Genomic DNA, 27,747 nt, shown 5'->3' on the forward strand with positions numbered 1-27,747 from the left:
CACTCTGGCACTGGCAGGACTGTCTCCGGAACCATTTTCATGTCCGTCCGACCGACCGAGCTTAATTGTCAGCCCTTTGATTTTTCTTTTTTGGTACTATGACAGGGGTCTCCGGACATAAAATCGATGATATAAATTCTGTATTGATGAAATGCAGTAGCCTAAGATTTATACTCTCGTAGTCTTAGGCTAGAAATGCAGTTTACAATAACATACAGTATATTGTATTATATACAATATATACACACACAAACATTTGTATTGCTGTAATCATCAAAAAAGCCTTGCAAAATATTGGATTATTTTGCATTCGTGGAATTTGTCACATACATGAGCTGTCACAGTGTGCCTTTGATCAAACCAACCGAACCCCTTCGATGATGGATGACGGAGACTTGACGTCATCATAAAGCTCCAGGAAAAAAAATCCCCCTCTGGCTCTGCACAAGTTGCTTTATTGCTGTTTCCAGACCAGCTGACGAAAACAAACACATGAACTGAACCGAACCGTGGCTGCCGTCTGTCCAGACTTGACTGACACACACACACACATGCTCCGGTGGCTCAGCTCCTGCTGCTGTGTGTACACTAGCACGTATGCATGTGTATCATTATAGGAGGGAGTGTGTACAATAGTCTGAATGTTAGTGTGTGTGTGGTACATTACATAGATATAGGAGGGAGTAGTGTGTACTAGTCTGATACAAGCCAGTTCGTCCCCCACTGGTCGGTGCACAGCCACAGTGCAACACAGCATGATGTCGGAAGCTGCTGCTACTTCTGCTGCTGCAGGAAACAACAACGGGGACTCGGGACTAAATGGTAAATATTATTATATCTGCTTTTGACGCAAACGCCTCGATCGCCTCTGTCGTTTTACTTTACTTGTCTGGAGAAAACTTCGTGACGGTCCAGTTCGTGTGGTTTTACGTTTTGGTTTTCATAGTGTATTTATGTTATGATTGTTTAAAATTATATTGTTATATTACTAGGGTTGATTTCCTCCTCTCCGCCCCCCATTTTGCTGTGTTATTATGTATGTATACTGTAGCTTCATTGGACGTTTGGAGGAGGATTGAGAACACTATGTTCCGTTTGATGACCGACAGCCTTTGGGCCAATTGTGTTCAAGAAGGCGGGGTTACCGTGTTGAGTGGCACACGTTTGAGCCAATCGAGGACCTGCGTGGTGCCGTGTGGGTGGGTTTTAAGTGTTGTCAACAAGGCAAGATGGAAGAAGGAAAAAGTCCCAACTGAAAAGAAATCGGGCTAAAATAGGCAAAGAAATTGATCGGATTGTCAAACTGTCAGTATTATTTGGCGATGCGAAGTCTTTTATTGCTCCGAAACCACTCTTGCAGCTCCGTGGATTTGTACAGAGTCTATAATAGTTTAATAGTTACTCCATAATAGTTACCTTTCATTGTTTGTACATTTCAATTTTGGAGAAGCCAAGACAAACTGGCTCTGCACAGCCCTGTTCCATAGCACTACATATCTAAGTAATGCTAATAATAATAGTAAATATAGCTGCAATGCAGCTATACGGGGTCAAACCCAAAAAGAAAAATCACACCCGTGTGAAGAGATATGTCAGGGACCCCCATAAAAGAAGATTTTTATGTCTCTAGCAGTGATTTTCAACCTGTTTAATTTCAAGTACCATTAGTCTACGGACCCCCATTTAATGTCATTTCTATCTCTGAGACCCCCATTTATATTGTAAAATCAATGCTAATTTTACTCTGAGAGTGTACAAATGGAACCAAATGAGTCTATTTGGTTCCATTTTTGAGGGGCTCCTAAGCCCAACTTTGTGTGTCTGTTTGTACCACGGAATGTGATGATTTGATTGGATGAGCACCAAATGTGATGAGCACCAAATGGGATGATGTATGATGATAAGAGCGCCCCTCACTTCACACAAGTGTGATTTATATTATTAGGGATCAAGCCCGAATGGGCAAAGATCCCTATTGTTTGTACAAGTTGTGTAGGTCAGTGCGCACTTTCTTTCATGTTAAAATGCATAATAAAAAGAAACCTACTGCATCTACAACATGCATATAGGTAACCAGACACAAACAAAGCCAAATGTATCAGTCTGGTCTACTAGTCACCATGGGCTGCTTATAAATGTTGTGACAGGTATTGGCGCACTCAACAAGCTATTGGGGGCAGTGACACGGCATGCTATTTGTGGCTACGGTGATGATGAGGAGGCAGCCGTTTAGGACGTGCTGGAAGTGGCACTTGGGGCCAAGAGAACAGGGCTTATTTGTTGGTGGTTGTCAAGTCATGGGGTTAGAGGTTAGACTTAGAGTTAACTTAGAGCTGTGGGCCTGGGCCATGGCTCAGTGGTCCAGGCACCTTGGCTGGCAATCCAGTCTGGCAGTGTGTCGCGGGTTCGACTCCCGCCTTTACTGCATGTCTTCCCCCCCATCTCTCTCCCAATTTCCTGTCAGCCTACTGTCTGTCCCTCCATAAAAAAATAAAATAAAGGCGAAAGCCACAAAAAAAAACATAAAAGAAAAAGAAAAAAGTGATTAAAAAAATAATTGTGGGTCGGGAGTCGGGACCCATTTGTTGGTCGCAGTCGTCCTCGTGGACACATTTTTATGTGTCCCCCTTTTTTTGTTTCCTAAATTATGTTTTGAATTATTATTTCAAAACATTCCCAAAAAAGCAAAACCTGATTTTCTTTCCAGTAATTTCATGAAGTAATAAAAGAAAATCCCATAAATTAGAACACATATTTCAAAACTATTTTCTGCTCCCAGAACTTTCTTTTACTTAAAAGTGGTAACGTTTCGGGCCGTAGCCCTTCCTCAGACCTGAGATCATGTTTTATTATTTGTTTCTATTTTTTGAGAGGCACTATCCCCTGCAATGCCTGGCTTTTGAAATATTATATGGGCAGCCAAGTCTATGGACTTAATGTTTGTTTAGAGCACTCTCAAACATGTGGCCAATATAAATACATCTTTGTGACTGATTTCGTTGTATACAACAATGTATACAACCATACAACAATGTATACAACCATACAACAATGTATACAACCAGCAGTAAGACGCCTAAAGGGCGAGGTCGTGTGTACTGGCCAAGGGGCCATATATGGAGCGTGTCTTGAGTGTACAGGGTTTGATGAGGTCAGATCAACATATGGAATGTCAGAACAGGTCAGCTCCATATATGGAGATCTAAGGGTGGCAGCGGTGGCAGTGTCTTGAGTGTACAGGGTTTGATGAGGGGGGCCCAGGCCCTTTAATTTTCGGGCCTGTTGTGAACTCTAGTTTTCGCCGGCTGCCGGGCGCGGCTGCACAAATAACTTTGGGGCAGGCCCGTCTAGAGTTTAAATGGACGGGTATCAGTCAAAAGGGAGACATCGAAGAGGAAGGATGGATGGGGAAGGATCAACATATGGAATGTCAGAACAGGTTCTGACACATCTCCATATTATACTAATATTGATGACATCAGGGATCTCCATATATGGGCTTAATTGCGACATGTTTATTATGATCCCTGATTTACTATCATTCCTGAGGATGTCATAGTGATGTCATGAGACCTGGGCACAATATATGGGTACTTTGAGTGACTGACGGACAAAAAAAAACACAAGATTTCGTAGTTAACCTTCGGTCACTACTGCATTCACGTCTCGCAACGTATATTGTGGCAGTGAATCTGCATGTCACACAATCTTTTTTTCTTTTTGAGGGCCGCTAGCCCCTCCCATGCCCAGCTTTCCGGGTTTGTGTGAACACAAACATTGGCTTGTGATTGGCTGAGCAAACTACATACCGTATTTTTCCAAATAGTAGCCCAGGCTGTTAATATGCTAAATCTATTCGATTCATAAGAAACTGCTTCCAGTATACTGTATAAAACAACCACCATCAAAACAGTATATAATAATGTAGGTTCCCACCGCCATGAAATTCATGAAATATTTGTGAGTGGTGCAACCACTCCCTTACGGAGCTATGTGTGTGGCTGGCTGCCTGGCTGGGTTCCTGGGTATGAGCACGGAAATAGCATGGTTGTTTTTCACCACCTGTGTGCAACCTAACACACACACAAACACACACGCACATATTAACTGTATATATGAGGATTTCGGGTGTGCCAGTACAGTACAGTACAGTAGACTGAGTAGAGGGTACAGTAGAGGGACCCCCACACGGTAACTCTGTCATTTCTCAACCGTTTTGGACGTGGGGCGGGCCGCCGTAACCGGGCCAGCACCCTGGCTGTGGTCCTGTGGGTCTGAAACTTCCGGGGACCCCCACACGGCGTTGCACCACTCACTTCACACGGGTGTGATTTTTAAATTTAAACAGGTTTTCAGGCCTACAAAAGCTTTGTAATTCAAATATTTGGATATAATTTCATAAATAATAGAGCTACAACCTAAAAACATGGTGCACAGTGTTAGTTTTTAGATCTGTTTTCTTTCTTCCATGTTGAGTCTTGCTTTGGGGGATTTATGGCATAAAAAAGCCTGATTGATGCACCATTGCTATAGGCCTGGGAATGGGGTAAAAAATACTTTGGAAATGTGAATGGAAATATGAATTGTTTAAAAAGTAGGAACTTGTGGGAACCCTGACTGTAGAAATCTCAATGCTACTGATACTCATCATCCTCCTCCAATTTAATGCAACAATATTGTCTACAGTAATAACGTACGGGATGGCAATAAAAAAGAAAATTCCAGTACAGGTAATGAAATATATATAAAAATAAAATCAAAGCTGCAATACCTTTTTAAATATTGTAAACCGTGTATAAAATGATGATATCCAGTGCCTGCCTACTGTATAAAACCCCACCATCAAAACAACACAGCAGCAACTGAGGCCATCTCTGCCACTCATCCTCCTCCTCCTCCTCCCCCTCCTCCTCCTCCTCTATCACAAGTTCATTGTGGAACTCTTGTTCCTCGTCGCTCTCGTGATCTTCCTCAGCCACCACCACAGCAGCTGCTTCCTCTCTAGCCCTCACAAGCTGCTCTCTACCCGCCTGGCATGGCTGTCTTTCCTTGAGGCAGTGAATTAGCTGGTCTTCGCTCCCATCAACTGCCACAGTCAGCCCGCACACCTTGGGAGGATACCAAAAAATCAGCAATTAGCCATGGCTATACACCACTCTCTGTCACACACACGCACGTGCACGCACACACACTACACACCTTAAATTAGTTGACGATAGTGTCCCGATCCATGGCGTCCCAGGCTCTCAGGACCCAGTCGACCAGGAGGCGGCGAGAAGGGGCTCTCAGGTTCCCCGACTTGGTGTACGACTTGTCTGTATCACCTGCCCTCCAGTTGTCGTAGGCGTCGCGGAGGTGTGCTTTGAAGGGGCCGTTGTTCCACACCACATCAGAGGGCTGAAGCCTGGTACTCGGTAGAACCTCCTCCAGGTATGACAGCCATTGTAATGCCGTACCCCCTCTTCAGCTCTGCCTTGGTGGCCACGCTGATATGGCAGCGGTAGGAGTCCCGTGCGGGCAGCCTGGGTCCGACGTGGCATTTCCCCACCACCTTCTGGAGCCATTCCTTCGTGAGGTCGTCGTTGAACCAGCCATTTTTTGAGGAAGTTATCACGGCCCCAGGGATGTCCTGCATGGCCTTTACATCACGGACGCCCCCCCCCCCTTAAACACGCCGAAAGGTTTCAGCTTCATCCCGTCCGCTTTGGCTGCCAGAGCCACAGTGATGCGCGCCTTCTCGTGACCGGTGGTTTTGAGCGAGGCGGTGCGGGCTCCTCCTCCTGCGTTGACTGTACCGGCAGCCACCATGTCAAACCAGACGGCTGTTTCGTCCATGGCGAGGATACTCTTCGCGTGGATCTTTTTGCTCTCTATCTGGCGACCAGAGAAGACGATGACGTTTACAATCTTCTCAGTGGGAGCGTCTTTCTGAGCAACAGTTGTTCTCCTCCTGAGTGAGAAATTGTTACGTCGGATGAAAAAAACACCTCCCCGTCTCTCTTATCACCCACCGTGGAGTACAAGGACTTCGCCTTCAGTCGAATCATTTTCCGAGTGACTCGTAGGTTCTGTCCCGGGTGTGGTGTATCCATTGACACAAGTTCGTTTCCAGCTCCTCACTCACTTTCTTCCTCCCCCCACCCGTCAAGCGAGCCCTTTTGCCATCCGAGTCCGCTTGAAAGGCCATTTCACCTTTCATTTTCTTCTATTCTCTCACATGCTTCGGGTCCACGTTAAACTGTCTGGCAGCTGCTAGTCCAGAGTTTTGCTCCGCATATTTCACCACTGCTAGTTTGAACGTCAAGTCAAACTTCCTTTGTTTCTTTTTCTTGACATTTCCATCCCTCTCCCGAGTAGTATTCACCTCCATGTTTCCTTCTAAATAACCTGTTCTTCTATTGTGTCCGCCATGCTCAACAACGTACTATATTACTGCTCGTTCTGTTCCTGTCTGTCGAGGGTGGTTATTTGGACGAGGCGGTTATTATGCAAAATGGTGTCAGAAGTTCAGAACCTGGGCTGTTATTAGGTAGTGGGGCGTGGGCGGCTATTTGAGTAAGGGCTGTTATTTGGAAATATACGGTATTGAAGATAATTGGGTGCTTCTACACAGTCACACAGTCACAGACACACATCTCTACAAGTCACAACGCGCCGAGGCTCGACATGCAATGTGAGCTTGTGGATCTGCTATTTCTTTGCACATGGGCCACGGCACCGTGCAGCAGACTTTTTGCACCGGTCCGCACCTGGCCATCATTTCGTTACCGACAGTTCCAGTCGAGCGTCTTTTTTTTAGTACAACATAAGGTACGGTACGGTATGGTAAACAATAAACATACAGTACACTGCAGGCAATGTCTTTTGATTTAATTGTAAGGGGGAGCATATCAATACATGGGTGTTCCACTACATGTTCCTTCTGATTGAGCAAGGGGAAGCAGCGCACAAATCCAGATTTCATTATAAACTGTACGTAGATTGCATTTGAAATCTGAATAAATCCATACCGTAATTTATAGGCCTACACATAGCCTACTCTAGTACTGTACCAGTGTACCGCCCGGTAAGTCAAGTGGCTAAAACGCACAGGTTACAGGCGATAGAAAATGTAATGACAAGCAATGCAATGAGCACGTGAAGCTGTAAACTGAATTTAATCTGTAAACTCAACACGCTGTGGACAGGAGTCTCTTCCTTGTTTTAAAACAGCTGGCTGGTTTACGGTTTTCTGGCCCGACGCTACAAGTTGCAGCGTGGGTGGAGCTTCATTTCCATCCACCAGCTGTTTTTAAAACAAGAAAGAGACTCGATCCTGCCGCTCGCAGCAACATGGCATCTTCGTGAATCTACTGTGTGGATGCAGTCAAAGTTAAGTGAGGGCAGAAAAGTGAAGACGCCAAAAGTGATTGGCAGGAATGACGTTTGTGACGATTTGATTGGTTGAGCACGGAATGTGATGTATGATAACCTCGCCTCACCAGGCTTTCCATCTCGGAGGAAAGCCTGGTCTCTGTTCCAAAAGTGCCGTGTGAACCGGTCTGGAGCGGATGATATCGTTACGTCATGTTGTAGTCATTGTTTTGTAGTCATCAGGCAGGAACAATCAAACGGAACATCCTTTTCCCTCAAACCGGAAGAATAACAATAAAAGCTCTCGTAGCCTGTAGCTTTTATTGAGAAAAATCGGTTTGAGGGAAAAGGAAGTTCTGGAAGATTGATGACAATACTACAACATGACGTAGCGATATCATCCGTTCCCGACCGGTTCATAAACCCGAAATGGAATGGTGCCCAGGCTAGATGTATGATGATAAGAGTGCCCCTCACTTCACATGGGTGTGATTTGCTTGTTTTGTTTTTTTTTTGGGGGGGGGGGGTTACACCTAAGCTCGGTGTTATTTTTGGCTTTTCGTCTAACAAGCTTGGTGGTGGTGTGTGTTGTTATTTTTAGTTTTCCTGGAGCTCTCACTTCAGTGCTGTACATATTTTTGCCTAATACCTGGGATCCTCATTTTAGATCCCCACCTCAAGGCTGCAGAGGACACAAAACACCCACTGTCTCTCTTTCCCTGTATGAAGTGTTGTTTTTGGCAGCAAATTTCTGTTTTAGTTTTCAGTCATAGTCTCTTGAATAGTTTTCATTTAGTTTTAATCACATTTTAGTCACCCGGAATGTTTTAGTGTTAGTCTAGTTTTAGTCGACTAAGTATCATAAGATTTTAGTCGACTAAATCTACAGGTGATTTAGTCGACTAAAATGTATTTTGGTGGGCCTTGATGCCATCGTAATGGTAGATTTTACACTGCAGCCTCACTCCCAACCTTCCGCCGTAGTCTGAAAACCCACCTCTTCAGACTCCATCATGGCCCGTAGCACTCGCCCTAGCCCCGACATTTTTATGTAGACTTAGCACTATAAAGTATACATGCATAATGAAATGGGAGTTAAATGCTGCAATTTGTAAGAATGGCAAAATATGACTCCTAATGTCGTTGAAGTGGGACTGGGACTCATCTAAAAGACCACCCCTGCATCCCGGGACTCAGTGGCAGCGGTGGCCGAACGGATTGCCGAGCGGTCTTGATACCGGAAGGTCGCCAGTTCGAATCAGCGGTCCGACACGTTAAAATGACCACCGCTGAAGTGCCCTTGAACAAGGCATTGAACCACTACGATGAAATGTGTTCTATGAGCAGGGCCTGGCTGGAAACAAGTTCTTGAGCTTAGCCCAGATACCCTGGGTAAATATAGTAATCATTTCATTTCATTTCATTACATTGAAAACCTATTTACATCACTGAAAATGACTTGTGTCTTTTTCAGTGTCCACTATGTCCCTGTCTAACATTTTAGTCTAACTTGTATTTGTTGACAAAGGTGACAGTATGTTTAAAAACTATTTTTGTCATCATGGCTTAGTTTCTATGTAGTTTTTGCCAGTGGAAAAAGGTAGTCTACAAACGTTTTTCATCATGGTATTAGTCGACGAAATCGACACTGCCCTGTTATGTATGCTCGTCTGTCTGAACTCGTCCAACAGCTGATATTAACAGACGGACGGTTCCGCGGTCCGGGCCCAGAACGTTCGGCCTCGCCGCCGTCATGGCAACCTAGTTAAGTCCATGGAGCTGCAGAGACAATAGGCCGTCGACAGCAGCTTGGCTTGTGGTCTGCCATGTAATCCACAGGATGAGAGTTGGGCGCTGAAGCCTGATTTATCCTCCATATACTTCATTCTCGCGATGCCAATGTGGGCTTGTCGATCAGCTATATTTGGCAAGCAACATGTCATGAGTATAAGTTTTAAGCATTACGCGTGGCCAGTGAAATTCAGCCCAGGGAAGGGTTGCTGGTTAGGGGTTGATATATGTAAGTCATATGTATGTATGTTCAGGGTTGCTCAATTTCATGTCAAGGACCCCAAAAATTATATGTAATATGCCTCCGCCGGGTCTGCCCCCCATCTGAAAATATGTAGTTCCAGGGACCTCCCCAGAAGCAAAGATTTGAGTTAAAATGTTCACTCTGTAATAATATATATTCAAAGATTTGAGGCACATTTTCACGATTTTTCAAAAATAGCAGACCTACAAGTTCATAGCGCGGCACTCGGTGCACTCGTGCTATGAGCTTGTAGATCTGCTATTATTCAATAGCTAAAGTGTAACATAATGCTTAAAACACCAAAAGGGGTTCCCGCCCAAAATAGGTTAAAGTAAAGAATTATTGGGAGCTGAAATTTGTGTGCAGACGTTTTTATTCTTACCTTATGACTGTCTTTGATCCGGCTAAGACTGTCTTTGATCCGGCACCCAGCCTACAGGTAATTGGATGTGCGTGTCTTTCGGCTGTTTGTTCAGCCTATTTTGCTACTTGGGGTTGACATACGTATGACCTGACTCTGGGTGGGTGTTTACCTACTGTTAATTATGGGCCGATGTGACCTATTCCAAGTGAAGGATGAAAATAAATGTAGCCTGATGAAACTACTGCAGGCAGTAGTTTCCCACTTCCGTTTTGTCCTTACAGTCGCGCAAATTTATTCTAATATAAATAGAAATCAGCCAACGCAGGCAGTAGTTTCCCACTTCCGTTTTGTCCTTACAGTCGCGCAAATTTATTCTAATATAAATAGATCAGCCAACGCAGGAAAGCTGATCTATGAGTACCCTCACTAAAAACGCCGGGACAACGCTCCACACGTCCCAAACTCTTCTCCCTTCTGGCCCCAAAACTGTGGAATGCACTCCCCGTTGCAATCAGAACTGCAGCATCACTCCCAATCTTCCGCCGTAGTCTGAAGACCCACCTTTTCAGACTCCATCATGGCCCATAGCACTTATCCTACCCCCTTAGATAGCACTTTTTAGACTTAGATAGCATTTGAAACAGACTTATAGCATGTCATGTAGACAGCACAATAATTGCATTGTATGTAGTCATAGCACATCATAGTACATATGTATAGCATAGTATAGTATATATGTATATTTAATATGTATAGTGTCATTATATAGATATGTTCTAGTTACGTTCTTAGCTTACGCATGTTTCTTGATAAATGCATTTTATATATGTGATGTATTCCCATACTTTTGTTCTTGCCTAATGTAAGTCGCTCTGGATTAAGAGCGTCTGCTAAATGCCTAAATTGTAAATTGTAGAAATCATCTAAGCATATATAGCTTGTTGCTTAGCAGAAAAGGAAAAAAATGTTTTAAAGATATTTTAAAATATATTTTCGTGAACGGAAATGGCAGCTTCCGTACTCGGGAGGTGTAGTTCCAGACTCTATATAGCATTCGGAGATTGTGGAATAGTTGGCTGGCTACGCAAGACTTAAGTCTAGTGTGCTTCATTCAGAAGTTAAAAGGGCTTGTTAATTAAATGCGTAGTCTCTCCTGAAGTGCCCGGCATGTACCATATTATTTTCCTCTCTCCTCCCAATATGGACCACACACACACACACACACACACTCACTGACCCGCCCACCTTCACCTCACCAGACTTCCGACTACCAGTACCAGACCACACGTATGCTCTGCTGCATTTCTAAATAGCTTTGACATGCATCGCTCTGTTGCTGATCCATGCCTGAGATCACGTATACAAGCCAGGATCAGGCAGGGACTGACGGCGTCATATATCGCAGTCAAGGTCTAGAAGCCACAAGCACACATAGCATTTAGTCAAACTATTTAGTGCCCTTTCACCACCAGGCAGTAAATGGAGATGAGGTGGGGTTGCCAGGTTGGGGACGGGTAGACCCACCGGCTGATGAAAAGTGTCACGCTGACTTAACTGGTCTTTTTGTTTCCACTTGTTTTACTGGCAAGAAATATGCTTGTCATTTTAATCCCTTTAACACTGAAAGGGAAGGACGCTAATATTGTAAAATCTGTAGCTACAGATATTGTTCAAATTGTGAATTCTATTTAAAGGGGAATACCACTAATTTTCGACATTTTACTATGTCATTAATATACCTTAGAGCTGTTGTGTGGAAATAATAAAAAAATCCATCTGTTCTGTGTTTCCTAGAAAAATCATTAACAAAAAAATCATTAACATGGTGAAACACATCTTGATGACATCATCAAGATGTGATTCACCATGTTAATGATTTTTTTCAGACCTCCAGTTCTAGGAAACACAGAATGGGGGGGACCTTTTTATTATTTCCACACAACAGCTCTAAGGTATATTAATGACATAGTAAAATGTTGAAAATGAGTGGAATGCCCCTTTAAGTTACGGCAACAATTGGTGTTGGGCGGTATGGAATAAAATATATGATAATGACCGTTTAGAATATGTAATATATTATCACAGTATATTCATTTTTTTTCCTTAGAATTTCACTGTACAGTAAATCCTTCTGAAAGAACAAGCTCTACCTACTGGACCGGTCAGCATGGCATGTTGTTTATAGCAGGGGTAGGCAACCTTAGAACAAGCTCTACCTACTGGACCGGTCAGCATGGCATGTTGTTTATAGCAGGGGTAGGCAACCTTAGAACAAGCTCTACCTACTGGACCGGTCAGCATGGCATGTTGTTTATAGCAGTGGTAGGCAACCTTAGAACAAGCTCTACCTACTGGACCGGTCAGCATGGCATGTTGTTTATAGCAGGGGTAGGCAACCTTAGAACAAGCTCTACCTACTGGACCGGTCAGCATGGCATGTTGTTTATAGCAGGGGTAGGCAACCTTAGAACAAGCTCTACCTACTGGACCGGTCAGCATGGCATGTTGTTTATAGCAGGGGTAGGCAACCTTAGAACAAGCTCTACCTACTGGACCGGTCAGCATGGCATGTTGTTTATAGCAGGGGTAGGCAACCTTAGAACAAGCTCTGCCTACTGGACCGGTCAGCATGGCATGTTGTTTATAGCAGGGGTAGGCAACCTTAGAACAAGCTCTACCTACTGGACCGGTCAGCATGGTATGTTGTTTATAGCAGGGGTAGGCAACCTTAGGCACAGGTGCCAACATTGGCACAGGGGACGGTGATCACTGGCACACAAGTGTGTGTGAGAGAGGTTTTTTCGTTTTCAAATTAAATATTCAAAATGGGTCGGTTAAATTAAGTCCCCTCGCATCTACAGTACCAAATTACATCCTGCACATAATTCTACATTCTCCTAACTCTGACTGGGGAGGAAGTCTGAGAGGTGGATTATTCAGTTCGAGTCTAATGATCATTACATCCTGATTCAAATATTTCTAAACATTATAGCCTATGGTCGTAATTAAACAATATTACAACAGTAATACATTTGTTGAACTTGATATGGCACACTAACTATCAAGACATTTTAAATGTGGCACTTCATGCCAAAAAGGTTGACAACTTTTATAGTATACCATCCATCCCTAGCTATAATCTGTACATTTTAGGTCCTCTCCTGGCAGAGAGAGTTAATTGCAACTTTAATTGTTGCAATTAAAGTTTCAGGCAGTTCTACTAGTTAACCAGGTTATACAATATGCAGTATACTATAGCCGACTACCACATACAGCCTATAAGCAGATTGTTACTCTGGAAATTTGAGCTATGGCCTAGACATATCGTATAAGCTGCCTAAAAGTCATGAGACAGGGAAAGAAAATATGTCTAGTTCACGAACTTATAATGTTAATGGGGCGGGCAAGGGCAAATATGTGCAAAATGCTGAACCCTTGGAGCTCTGCCAGTACGTCACTAGAGTAGTAAATGACGTGTCTACTGGCCTGATCTGACTGGCCAGCAGGCATCTGATCCTTTCTGTTGGATGCTGCCCAAGTTTACATTACTGGTTTACATTGGTGTAACAACGCTCGGCTGGCTTTGTTTGGTGGCTATGAGTCAGGATATTGTAGCAAAAGGTAACCCTCTATCTGATAAGAGCTGCATGTCTGCCCACCTAAGAAATAGCTTTGTTTCGACAGCATTGTGTGTGTTCGTTTCACACATTCTAATGCTGTCTGTGTTAACACCCCGAACGCCCGGGGTTATTTAATCCATTAAATCAGAGCGCACAGCGATTTATAGCAGCGGAGTACTTTTACCGACGGACCGGATGTTATCCCGGATGTGGCTGAAGCAGCTAGATGTAGCCAAAACACTCTAGAGGCGATCGACAACAACGGGAGGTTGTATGATTAATTCTACCATGACTAGCAACGGGACCGCGGTGGGCCGTCTAACACATAATCTTTGCTTAGAATTGGACGGAATGATTTAGATCAAGAGTTATTAACGTTTTAAGATTTTCGGTCTCGTGACTCTCGCCAGCTAAACATTTACGATGACGTCCCACGGTTGCGCAACAGGCGCTCCCAGCCTGTGGAGCGATGCGATCGGTAATAATAATAATAATATCTGTCCTTTTGATCAATCTCTGTCCTGGGAGTTGGGTGTTACTAATTGAAAGGGCGGAGAACTTCGTCCTGTGCGCTCAGGGTGTTTAAAGGGATCGCTAACCCCCAAAAAATATTTGGGGTTTGGGTTAACTACTCAATGGAGACTCTTTTTGAGTCTCTGCCGGTTATCAAATTATTGGCCTAGAAATGCGGTAAAAACAAATCTCCGTGAATTCAAGGCGGGGTGCATACTTAGTTTAGACTAGTCATTAGGACTAATGACTGGTCTAACCAATGACTAGTCTAAACCAAAAACTGTCTAAACTAAGTACTGCACCCTTCAAGGCTCCATGGTAATTGTTAGAATTGTTTTGGCGGGGTGAACTATCCCTGTAAGCCCAGTCCACACCAATGATTCGCAAGGGAATTAGTTGCAACTGCAACCAAGTTTCATTTACATTATCCCTAAATTGCGCTCACCTGCAACGGATCAGTTCGCTGCAATTTCTTGCAACTGGTTGGAAGTTGCAACTAGTTGCATTGTGAATCATTTGTATGGACAGGTTAACATACTATCGGCTTAACTAGTCTGTGACTAACTTCTTAGAGAGACAAGTGGCGTTCAGCCACACGAGAAGGAGCAATAACAGGTCTGTTATGTGAGGGGCCATCCCCTCACAGTTAAGTAGTTATTGTGCAGATTAAATGATGAATGCGCTCTTGTATGTACAGTACATGGTCTGGCTGATTTTTGCTTTAAAAAAAAATAATGTTTTAGTATCATTATTAGTAGTATTTTGTAAGCTGTTTCAGTGCAGTTGCTTCTGGTTTTGAGTGGATTGGAGAGCCTCTATGTTTTGTTGATGTTGTAAGTGTATTGTTGTGTGTTGACATGTTTGATGTATTGTTTTGTCTATGTACTGTATTCATTGTGTTGTGCCCGAGGACCCCCTCTAAAACGAGATGATGCATCTCAAGGGGCTATCCTCTAAATGAAATTTCAATATATATATTCCTGTGATCATCATCCTATTATTTTCGGCGTGTTCTTTTCTACAGGGTCCTGGGTGGAGCTGGAGTTGAACAGAGCAGCGGCTGGGTCGACCCAGGCAGCAGCGTCTCTGGCAGGAGGCCAGCAGTCCCCCGGCGGCTTGCTACCCCTTCCTCAGGTGGCGGAGGAGGAGGAGGAGGCGGAGGCCATGATGGTTGGAGGCCTGGAGCACGTGCCCTCCTCCTCCTCCATCCACAACGGAGACATGGAGAAGATCCTGCTGGACGCGCAGCACGAGTCGAGCCGCAGCAACTCTTCCTGTGACAGGTTGGAAAACATTTAGACCAGGGGGTGGGCAACTTTGACCAGAGGGGCCACTATATGTCCACACTCACTCCAGAGGGGCCACTATATGTCCACACTCGCTCCAGAGGGGCCACTATATGTCCACACTCACTCCAGAGGGGCCACTATATGTCCACACTCGCTCCAGAGGGGCCACTATATGTCCACACTCACTCCAGAGGGGCCACTATATGTCCACACTCGCTCCAGAGGGGCCACTATATGTCCACACTCGCTCCAGAGGGGCCACTATATGTCCACACTCACTCCAGAGGGGCCACTATGTGTCCACACTCGCTCCAGAGGGGCCACTATGTGTCCACACTCGCTCCAGAGGGGCCACTATATGTCCACACTCGCTCCAGAGGGGCCACTATGTGTCCACACTCGCTCCAGAGGGGCCACTATATGTCCACACTTGCTCCAGAGGGGCCACTATATGTCCACACTTGCTCCAGAGGGGCCACTATATGTCCACACTTGCTCCAGAGGGGCCACTATATGTCCACACTTGCTCCAGAGGGGCCACTATATGTCCACACTCGCTCCAGAGGGGCCACTATATGTCCACACTCGCTCCAGAGGGGCCACTATATGTCCACACTTGCTCCAGAGGGGCCACTATATGTCCACACTTGCTCCAGAGGGGCCACTATATGTCCACACTTGCTCCAGAGGGGCCACTATATGTCCACACTTGCTCCAGAGGGGCCACTATATGTCCACACTTGCTCCAGAGGGGCCACTATGTGTCCACACTCGCTCCAGAGGGGCCACTATATGTCCACACTTGCTCCAGAGGGGCCACTATATGTCCACACTTGCTCCAGAGGGGCCACTATATGTCCACACTTGCTCCAGAGGGGCCACTATATGTCCACACTTGCTCCAGAGGGGCCACTATATGTCCACACTCGCTCCAGAGGGGCCACTATATGTCAATCTTAGCCAATCAGGATGGAGTCTGAGAAATCTGAAAGACCCGTTTCGTTGAATGGCTCTAGAGAGACTGTGTACCAATTTGCGTGATGTTTGGACAAAATCTGTAGGTGTACTGTCCAAAAACTTGTTTTGCACAAAGCGGCCTCCTGGTGGCGCTATAACAGGCCGTTCTGGAAATGTTGGGGCAGAGGTTCATCGTTGGCATCCAGGGAGTGTGAGTGCAAAATTTGGCATCGACCGGGTTAACGGTGCCGGAGATTAGCTGTTCACAGACGGAAGGACGGACGGACACACACACACACACACACACACACACGCGGGCGGACGCGGGCGGACGGACGGACGGACAGACGGAGTGCAAAACAACTGACGCAGTTAAAGCGGGTCATGTTTGCAAATCAATAATATATCAGTATTCTCATTAACCCGAGGGCCACATTAAGTGAAGATGGGGGCCACATTAAGTGAAGGTGGGGGCCACATTAATTGAAGGTGGGGGCCGCAAGTTGCCCATGTATGATTTAGAACACGATGCAGCTTTATTGTCCGACACCATGACGAGACGAACATTTTGCATCACATTGACCATATGAACCCACACAGTCAAATGTGTTTACATGAGAACTATGCAGATCCCCACATTGCCTTTGTTGATTGCCCTAACTTTCCTCATATAACGTCTAATGCAATGTTGGGGAAAGTATGAATTTCCATCTCATCTCATAACTTCCAACATTTGTAGCAAAAACTTGAATATGCTGATCGTCCACAGTTTCTCCAGACTCCCGTTGCACTAGTATGAAGTATACTCTGTCGAAAGACTTCCTGTCTTTTAAACCTAAATACTGTAATAATATATTATTAATAGTTAGTGGAGTGGCTCTGAGATCTAGTGGAGTAGAAGTAAAAAGTACTGTAAATTGGAAATACTCAAGTAAAGTACAAATACCTCAAAATTGTACTTAAGTACAGTACTTAAGTAAAAGTACTTAGTTACTTTCCACCACTGCTACTGTATTAGGATACTGTTGGGAACAGTGAGTACTGTCACTACAGAGCCAGAGGAGCTGTTAGGGTTTAAGTGTCTTGTTCAGGGACCCTCTGACACATAGACGAGGCACGGCCGAGGGGTGAACCGGGGACCCTCCACCGAGGGGTGAACCGGGGACCCTCCACCGAGGGGTGAACCGGGGACCCTCCAATTCCCAGGCGGCCTCTCTTTATACTCATTCAGCTGTGGCTGCCTGGTGAAGATGAATCTGCGTCTTCTTCGCGTGGTATTTTAAATATGTGCTGTAGAAGGGTTTCATTGAGACATAATCAGTGTGTTGACACTCTGTTTGTTCTTCTTTCTAAAGCATGTTTTTTTTCCCGAGAACCTTTTTTGTCCAGAGAAAGACTCCCATCCTAACTTGGCACCTCCCTTGCTCTGTATTTTTGGCCGAAAGGCTGTTTGAGAGCTCCATCCACGCAAAACATAACAAACAATTTAACTGCTAGATAACTACACAATTCCTACCTCTTCATGCAGTATGACATATTTTATTAACACATTGAAACAGCCTGCTGGTAGTAAGCTAAGTTTGTCTTTGCTTTGAGTAGCCTAGTCTGTACAGTACAGTACAGGAGAGGTGAAGAGTTGGCTCATTTTGAAACGCAAACACTTGTTATAGTAATTCTCCTTGTGCATGATTGCCCAGTGGCGATTTAAAACCCATGTGATCTCCGCAGGCTGGCTTGGAAGAGAAGTCACTCTCTGTCTCTGATCTGATGATCGCTGATCTGATGATCTCTGTCTCTGATCTGATGATCTCTGCACAGAGTTAGTGTTTCCAGCTGGATGGATTGACGGGCTTTTTGAATAGCGTTAATCTAATTTCTCATGAACTGAATGTAACCATGAATGACGGTAATCATCAAATTGTAGCAGCTGTTGTTGGACTAGAAAGTGGTAACCCGGACAACACACAGACACACGGCTTCCCTGTTGAATTATATAAGGATTGTGACCATTAAGAAAAAATGCAGAACCTTCCATTTAACCGGCGCTGCTCACATTGTTTGCTCAACTCTAATCCACGGAGCAGCCATAAAATGGAGCTTATCAGTTACTTGAGCAGTCAGATGTCAATGAATCACATGAGGATGGGTATGTGTACGTATGTGGATATGTCACAACAACAACAAACACTACTGTAGTTGGCGATCAGCATTGGTTCCCATTCAGGACGGGAACCCCTTTTGGTGTTTTAAGCATTATGAAATACTTTAGCTATTGAATAATGGCATATCTACAAGCTTGTAGCGCGGCACCGAGTGCTGCGCTACGAGCTTGCAGATGTGCTATTTTTGAAAAATTGTGAAAATGTGGCGCTAATCTTTGAATATATTCTTTCAGAGCGAACGTTTTTAGCTCAAAATAGTAAAAAAGACAAAGAAGTTTAGGGATAAGGGGTTTAGCGGTGACGAAAATAGAGCCCTTGGTGTCTTGCTCAATGACACTCCTTTTTGGAGTGATTATTCAAACTTGGGTTCTCTATGTACTATAATAGGACTCTAGGACAGTGTCTCTCTCTCCTCCAACCACCATATTAGATTCAGAATAGAAATTCATGTATGGGGAATTTCTAGCTTAGCCAAAAGTTCAGGGTGCGGTCATCATCATGAGTTCATGAGTTTGTAAGAAGACATGATCTGACACGTGGTTTTGTTTGTGGTTTGTGCCTCCAGTCCTCCCCGACCCCACAGCCCCCAGGAGGACGAAGGACAGATCATCTTCGACGTGGACGTGTCGAGCCGGAGAGACAGCCAAGTAAGTAAACAAGTTAGTGTGCATAATATAGTCTCTCAAGACAGACTGTTGACTAGTCGCGGGGCGCTGTTTTTCCCTTATTTGCCGATCTGATTCTCAGATTGGTGAGAATCTGAGAATCCCCCCCAGGGGTCCTTGAGGGATTTCCTTTTTCCAGGAGGTCCCCAGCTAAATGAGTTTGCTAAAACCCTATATTACATCAGCTATTTTCCGATTTTGTAAAGATATTTCCGAAACATTTTAGCAACACACATCTTGTGTCATAAAAATGGTTTCAGGTCAGGATCCGCAGCCAAATACATATTAATATTGGGGGTCTTTGACTTGAAAAGTTTGAGAACCACTAGAGCCTACACTAGTGGATTCTTCACCAAGATATCTGTTGCCATGGCGACATCACCGGCAGCCCCCCCCCCGAGACGCCATACATATGTGAATGACATCTTAGTTTCCATGGAGACATGAGCCACACCCTGTGTGCGTGTGTGCCTGTGCTGTGGTCTATAGAACACAATGGAGGAGGCACACCTACAGTCATTTGTGCATTTTTTAAATCGTGTGCGTGTGACTGTCTGTGTGTGCGTCATTTTTTGCTGCAACCAGTTAGCCAGCATCATTATCTAATTAATGGTTAATAAGGCTGACATTCTGACCCACATATCCAACACAAAATGAAAAACTCCATGTGTACACAAGGGTTATTATTGTTAAATACGAGCTGAAATGGCTATTTATGAACATATTGTGACGTATTTCATAGTGATGGGGGTGTGGACGTTGGTTTTCCAACGTCCGCACAGTGTGCATGTGAACTAGTGATGAGAATTGTCATTATTTACAGCAATGTCCGTCGACCGATAGGGATTTTTGTGACCGATACCAATTCTAGAGAGGGGACGATCACCGATTACCGATATGCAACCGATATAGTGATTTGTGATATGGTGGTGAAGTTAGCTTTAATGATCTTAAATCCCTTTTATTGTAGATTGTTTTGTAGTAATCGTACAACATAAACATTAAAGAGACTTTAGTTGTTACTGTACAATACTTTAAAACAGTTGTCATGTTGCACACATGCTTAAAATAGCTCTTATTTGCACCGCCCTCGTTGAAAACGATGTATTTCCAACTCCAGCTTGTACCACCAGTTCAGGCTGCATGAACAGCGCTCGAGCGCTCGGTTTCTGCCCCCTCAACATCGCAACTCTTCTATTAGATGGCTCTGGTAGGCTGGAGCTACGCCTGTGTTGCGTTACTCACTGACCTGATTTTGAACAGATTTTTATGTATCACAGGTGTGCAAGTTTTAATTGCGTGGCTTTGTTCTTCAGTCAGAAGAGGACGCTCTGGACAAGGAGACGGACATAGACATACTGATGAAGGATTCAGACTGGGTGGCAGATTGGTCCAGTCGTCCGGAAAACATTCCTCCTAAGTAAGCATCAAAGAAACGGTCCGATATCGCTGCTGTCGGATGAAAACCCACAGTTTTATCTTGTTAAAACATGCTGTCCTTTTCCTCTGGGAATTTCAAGAGAGTAAGATTTGTCTTAATGTTTGACAACTGCATTTTTTTCTTTCTCCTTTTTAAGATTGTTTTTAAACTTTTTCATTTTTGCTCTATTTAGAAAGGACAGTGTCCACAGACGATAAACTAAGTACATGAATGAGAAGAGCTTTTAAATTTCACGTTGTTGAAGTCATGTGGTTGACGCACTCCCCGACTGTATGTTTTGAAGTTTTACTTACTTTACATGCTTATATCATGTGTCCAAACAAAGGTCACCAGAATTTCTGTAAATCTTGCAGAGGGTCATGTAAATCACATGAATACCACAACTAATGTATAACCATTATACATTTACTTTAAATCTTTAAACCTTTTGATCTTAGACAGGAGCAATGTCCTGTGCATACTACACTATACAACTCTCTGTATACAGCACCAGCACTGTCTGTAAAAGACTCGCCCACACTGAACTCTGTGGCTCTGTGAGAAAATATTCCACTTCAGTATGAGACTTGATACTGTATGTCGGAACTCGGCTGCCAATACAGTGCATTATGGGGCGGCAGTGGCTCTGGGTACCGCAAGGTTCAAAGTTTGAACCCATCATCCCAGGCTCTCCCAGAGTTAGTGTCGATGCGTCCTTGAGCTAGGGCATTAAGCAACTAGTCGACTATTCAACTAGTCGACTAGTAAATCCACTAGTCGACCTTGTTGGTACTAGTTGATAAGAAAATAAAGTTGGTTTCTTTTTTTGGTTTTTTTCCCGATTTTGTAGGCCTCAAGATCAGGTAGATTATAGTTATAGTCTACAATGTACACAGTTTTTAAATGTACAAATATTTATTTCCAAAAGAATATATATATTTTTTACATAATAGGTAGTTAAACAACTAGTCGATTAGTACACTAGGCAACTAGTCAACTAGTAAGAATGACTAGAAGTGAATGCCCTACCTTGAGCAAGACTCGGAAGGCCTAATTTCTCCCAATGTGCAGGTTGGTGCCTTGCATGGTTTCCTCTGCCATCTGGTGTATGACTATGAAAGTGTGTGTGAATGTAATGCAAACATCAAGGAAGAGAAATCACAGCAATTTGTTGCCTCTAAATAAAGTGAAGTCTCGGAGCTCTAGAAACTAGTGTGCGGATGTTTCTTTCTCTTCATTGATGTTTGCCTTGATGCCTGACATCCAGCACCTGGCCTAAATATAGGCATTGAGATGTGCACACAATCTTCTCTGTGAATGTAATGCACAAATCTATGTAAAGCACTATATAAAACACCATTTATTATTGTGCATCGTTACTGTACACAGTACAACAGGTATTTGTCGGATGAATCTGATGTTATTTGTTCTGTTCATGTGAAACATCTTTGATCAAAAAGCACAAAATGTGATCTTTTGCAGGGAGTTCCACTTCCGCCACCCTCGGCGCTCGGTATCACTGAGCATGAGAAAGACGGGCGCCATGAAGAAAGGAGGGATCTTTTCTGCAGAGTTCCTCAAAGTCTTCATCCCCTCGCTGCTATTATCACACATCCTGGCTCTGGGACTGGGGTAAGAACCAAAGAAAGGCTTCCTCTGGGTAAAGACATTCGGTGTACATGAAGACATGTACACACTGGATACAACAGCAAAACCAAAATCCGTTTTATTTGGGTTGAACAAAGGCTACAGAATCAATAGGATTGCGGGTGTCTGGGTGGACTAGTTTTTGTGGGTAGACAAACTTTGTGGACAAACCTTTTGTTGCCAAGGAACACCTGGACTTGGCACACCGTTTTGGGAAGCACTATCATGAACACTATTGCCCATTTGCAGACCGCGGCCATGTTTCCATCAGAGTTTGGAAGCACTCGTTTTCAGCAAAGCAATGTCCTGCTGCATCTTGCATTATGTGCTAATTCAAAACAGGTGGTACATAGGGCAGTTGAGTGATATCTAACGAGCACTTCCAAACTCCAGCACTTAGAAAAAGAATCACCTGCAAGGACACAAAGTAGCTCATAACATGTATACAGTGGATTTTTATGAAACAAACACTTTGAGGATAGAAAGATAATAATTCAAGCTTTCCGTACAGCTGCAATGTTGGTGAGTTTAACGTTGTTTAATACAATCAGATAGGACTTTTCTGTTTGGATGAATGGGCTGCCAACTGGTGGATTGAGGCACCTGTTGAGCAGGGGGGGAGGACTGGGAAAGATGGCAACCTCTGCTCTTGTGGTGAAATTTCTCATTCTAGGGTAAAAAAGAAGTGGCTGGCAGTGGTGAGGGAAGTTGAAACGTCAAAGCTCACATTGCAGTGGTGTGGCCGTTGAGCCTTATGGCACGTGCATCACAATGCTGTAACAATTTGCACTCTTGTCACAGTTCATTCACGAGTGTCCTGAATTTTCTCATTGTATGCCCACAGCTTGTTGGCTGGTGCTGTAGGAAATAAATAAAACATTAATGACCCAACAATACATCGACACTTTGACAATGCCGTGCACAGACTGCACACCCACTATGCTCACTGGTGGGCTGGGTGCCACTTGAGACAGGCAACAGACCAAGCTGGACTCAAGTATCACACAAATCATACCTCAAAAAAGTATTCGTAAAAAAGTTAAAGGAGAATTCCATACTAGAAGGCTTTCTTACCTTTATTTGTAGTTGTTAGGTCCCCACCAAAGAGGTCCAGGTGTTATTTTGTGCAAAAGTGCATTATTGGCTATTTTCCCTACCATAAGCCCTCAATGGGGGTTGGGTTTTTGTGCTAATTCGCTTATTTCCATCGAAATAAGTAGTAAAGTGTGCCGCTTGGGAAACTATTTACATTATGAAGAGAGGACATATATATTTTCTTTTTGAGCGATGGAAATAAGCGAATTAGCACAACACCCCATAGCCCCATTCAATTCGGTGCAATTCATTGATGGCTTGTTTGCTTGTTGACAGTGTAATTGAGGTTAGATATTAATTTCATATGATGGTTTAATACATTATTGTTATCTTGTACTAGTGTTCTCAAATGGAATGTAAAACAAAACCAGACCCATCAATGTGTCATTGGTGGGGCTCTAGTTGGCACACATATTTCAGATGTTCTCAAATGGAAATGGAAAACAAAACCAGACCCATCAATGTGTCATTGGTGGGGCTCTAGTTGGCACACATATTTCAGATGTTCTCAAATGGAAATGGAAAACAAAACCAGACCCATCTATGTGTCATTGGTGGGGCTCTAGTTGGCACACATATTTCAGATGTTCTCAAATGGAAATGGAAAACAAAACCAGACCCATCAATGTGTCATTGGTCGGGCTCTAGTTGGCACACATATTTCAGATGTTCTCAAATGGAAATGGAAAACAAAACCAGACCCATCAATGTGTCATTGGTCGGGCTCTAGTTGGCACACATATTTCAGATGTTCTCAAATGGAAATGGAAAACAAAACCAGACCCATCAATGTGTCATTGGTCGGGCTCTAGTTGGCACACATATTTCACAAAGCAGATACCCTCCCCTTGTATATCGTCGTTGGGCGGAAACCTTGTATGTCTGACTGAAACCATTACTTTTCAGGAAATGACAAAAAGATTGTGTTCCAAAAATGATCGTTATTATTCAGTCATGTATTTAGTTAACTCTTGTTAATACTTTTCATTGATTCAATATTTATAAAAACCCACAGCCACAAACGGACGAAGCAATTTCAAACATTTTAACAAATTTAACAAGCGAAAATTACGGACCTACCAGCTCACAACAAGTTACGCGATTTGACAATTTTCACTACTTTTGTGTGATCCTGTAGGGTTTTACAGTAGTTTACAGAAAAATAAAATAAATAAAAAGTTGACATATGCACATACAAGGTTTCCGCTGGACACTAACAATATAAATCCTGGGTCCTGAAAGGAGGTATAGGTGTTGGATCTGATATCACATTGCTAAATAATTTCCCTGCCCCCTGTTTTTTGTTTGTTTTGTTTACCTCAGAGTCTACATCGGGAAGAGGCTGACCACTCCACCTACAAGCTCTTTCTGAACCTGGAACTGACAAAGTGCCTGAGAAGTGGCCACGACATGTTGGGGGAAAGTTTTTTAGTTTTGCACTGAAGAAGAGTGCTCATCTGTCCCCCTCTTCCTTTCATATCTTCTCCTCCCCTCCATCCCTCCTCCCTCTCTGCTCCTCGTCCCTGAGACATGCCATGATCCCAGGAGACCCCCCCCCCCCCCCCTTTAATCGGTATTTCTCTGACTGTTTGTAGATAAAACCCTCTCCCACCATCCCTGTTGATCCTAATTTATATACCTTTTGCACAATGACGGTCGCATTTTCAAGCTAAAAAAGAAAAAATGAAATACTCCGATTTTCAAGCTAAGAAATATGTAATTTTAGCATGAGATGGTGATGTACGGCGAAGTATAAATTAAACTTCACTCGTTTGTATAAGCTTTTCAAGGAATGAATAGGGTCCTATTTTCCCTTTCCCCAATGTTGGGTATAATTTTGTTTATAAAACCAAACTCTTCAACTACAGACTACCCCGTTACCCCGGGGGTTACCTGTTAAACACTTTATATGCCCTATTTTATACTTTGTCTTATGGTGGTGTCACACAAAAATTGTGAAAATGGTCAATCTACAAGTTGACAATGCATCGCGATGCAATGTGTCGAGAGCTTGCAGATCAGCTATATTCGCAGATCGAAGATTTTCATCATGGGGACGCCAGGTTGAAAGTGGTTAACAAGTAGTCCAGTCCAGTCTAGGATAAAACAAAAACAGACTTGACATGAGATTGTGCCACCAACTTTGGTAGCACAGCACTATGGCAAACCTATGTGAGAGAGTTGGCTGAAATGACGTGAGCATGCCTTTGAAAGTAGCCATTTCGTTTTCTATTATGAAATTACCTTTTAGATAATGTCATCCTTTTTATATTTATTTTACACCATTGTTTGTTTTTTTTGTTTTATTGAGGAGACCTCCCAGCAAGCCAAATGACGTCATGATAACGTTATGATGACGTCCTCCGGTGATGTTCAGGACTAGGCTAGATCACAGCCCATATGGGGATGATCTTTACGTCATTTCCAGGACGCCTTCACCAGTTTAAATAATATAGCTAATTCTGGGCCAGATCTGACTAGTTATGATATGACTTAAGTTGATCTGGTCTCGATCGGACTCTCTCTGATTCATTCAGGCAACGTCCGTCTTAATGGGCAGAATTTATGTTGGTTGAAATCAGATGATATTCTGGGCCAGATCTGACTAGTCTTGGTTTGACTTGATCTGGCCACAATCAAGACGTCACTAATTCGTCCAGGTCCTGACCGTGCTTGCTGGGGCTAAGTTGTGATTTTGAAAGGACTTGACCATAGTGGCCATTCCGAGCCCTAAAGCAGCACCCATACTTTTGCACTTGGGGGAGTGCACATTTCCAAAGTGACATTAACTGGAAACGTGATGTATGTGATTTCTGTTCCCTCTCCATTGTACAGTATTTTGTGGTCGTGTGTCTAACAGTACTTCAGGGGGTTTGGTAAAGATTGATCTGTGCGTCCATACTTTGTGTTGATGTTGTCATTCCTGTGTAATTTTAAGCCTCCTACTGTATGTTGTCTGCAACACATCATACAGTAGATCTAGTTTGGTCCTGTTTGGTCCTCCCTGAAAATAGAAACGTCTGGGTTTCTGAGGCTATGTTGACACTGGCTGGGCCCCATTTCTGTTGTTACAGTATCTCCTAAGGGACCTCTGATCCAAAGCAATCTCTTTACCAAGCTCCTCAAGCAGTAGCTTAAAAAGCCGGACCTGGAGTCAAATTGTACAGTCAGTAGGCCATTTGAACACACATTTGGTTGGTGTTGTAATAATTTACTTTGGGTGGTTTAGGGCAAATACAGTCAAGTCTAAGACAGTTTCTTGGGGAAAGTATTTGAAAGTCAGCTAAAAAGGACCATTTTTACTCGATGTTAAGTACTTCTACGGATGGAGCCTTCTGTCTGGTTTCTGTGTTCGTTTTTAGTCTGTGAAACGTTTTGAGGGGAGGTTGAGCAAGTTGGTGAGAACTGTTAAACATAATTCAGTACATGATGTCCCTTCACCAGGGCACAGGGAAGAACAACTATTCTAGAACAGAGTTTTAACAGGTACAGTGAATTAGTATGTTCTTCTCGACCGTCGCCATGTTTGTTGACTCAAGACTTTTGACTCTGAACTACCGTCTTAGTGCTTAACATCCAACATAAAGGACGCATGGAAGTATTCTTATAATTATATTTTCATTGTTTAAAATGGATGTATTTATTTTTTGTACATAGAGGGAGTATAAATGGGCCTTAATTGTGCTTTTGTGACTTACTAAATGTCTTGACTTGACTAGTGATATCATAAGACCTGCTCATGTTATACTCCTTGCATGTTAAAATTGTTTGTAAATACACAAACTGGGACATTCTGGATCTTGAGATCCACATTAGAAACGGCAGTCATCTATGACCTTATGGCCCCAGATTTGGGCAATGTTTCAGTGTGATCATCACAGCCCCTTTTGACTACCATTATGAAAAATAAGTTTACTTTATTTCAGAAAGTATAAAATGTATGTGAACATTATTGTTGTACTTCTGTGACATACTGACAGCATGCATACAAGGTTTGGCAGTGATCAGTCCTGCGGTTTGCGAGATTTGCTACAGACAGACAGACAGACATACTGTACAGATACTGTATGTCCCGTGTCATAGACCGTAACACAACATCTCCAGCTACAGTTAATAACTTCTGAATTCTTAAAGTCAATTTACGATTCTAAGACTTATTTTCACTTAACCATGTGCCTCACAGTCCCCAAAACATGAATGGGTTTGCTTTGGTCTCAGCCACAGAGTATACCCGAGGTTTCATTTTTGTGCCACAAATCTCGTTTTCACTTCTGTTTGTACAGTACATTAGACTTTTTAGACTTCTCAAATACTTTTTTAGGCGTTTGGGAATTTATATTTCTTTTTTTGGCTTGTGTTGGCTGTTGTATTATCTTCATTCTTACTTTGACAAAGATTGTTTTCACTCCAGTTGAAATGAAGGTGTGAAATATAAACCGTTATGGCATGACTTAATGTGACAAGGAAATGGAAGGTGTGTATACGAAGTATTCCCTCAGACTGATATGGTATAACAAGTAATTTTGATGATATATTTGCTAGAATATCGTTTGGTTTTTACTAGCCCCCCCCCATTTAAATGGAATATTGATAAGCATTTTATCATTAAAGATTACCTGAATCAAGC

The 27,747-nt window shown here is 43.4% G+C and overlaps 1 protein-coding gene across 1 annotated transcript; it reads left to right on the plus strand.

Moving 5' to 3' along the window:
* Positions 1–464: 464 nt before the first annotated feature.
* bnip3lb (BCL2 interacting protein 3 like b) lies at positions 465–27,745 on the plus strand. The gene is made up of 6 exons (XM_079525135.1): positions 465–822; positions 14,910–15,168; positions 18,859–18,940; positions 20,275–20,378; positions 21,861–22,010; positions 24,444–27,745. Exons 1-6 carry the CDS (start codon positions 756–758, stop codon positions 24,490–24,492), a joined length of 711 nt encoding a protein of 236 aa, XP_079381261.1. The 5' UTR covers positions 465–755; the 3' UTR covers positions 24,493–27,745.
* Positions 27,746–27,747: the final 2 nt, after the last annotated feature.

Source organism: Electrona antarctica (genome assembly GCF_951216825.1).
Source record: "Electrona antarctica genome assembly, chromosome: 16".
NCBI lineage: Eukaryota > Metazoa > Chordata > Actinopteri > Myctophiformes > Myctophidae > Electrona > Electrona antarctica.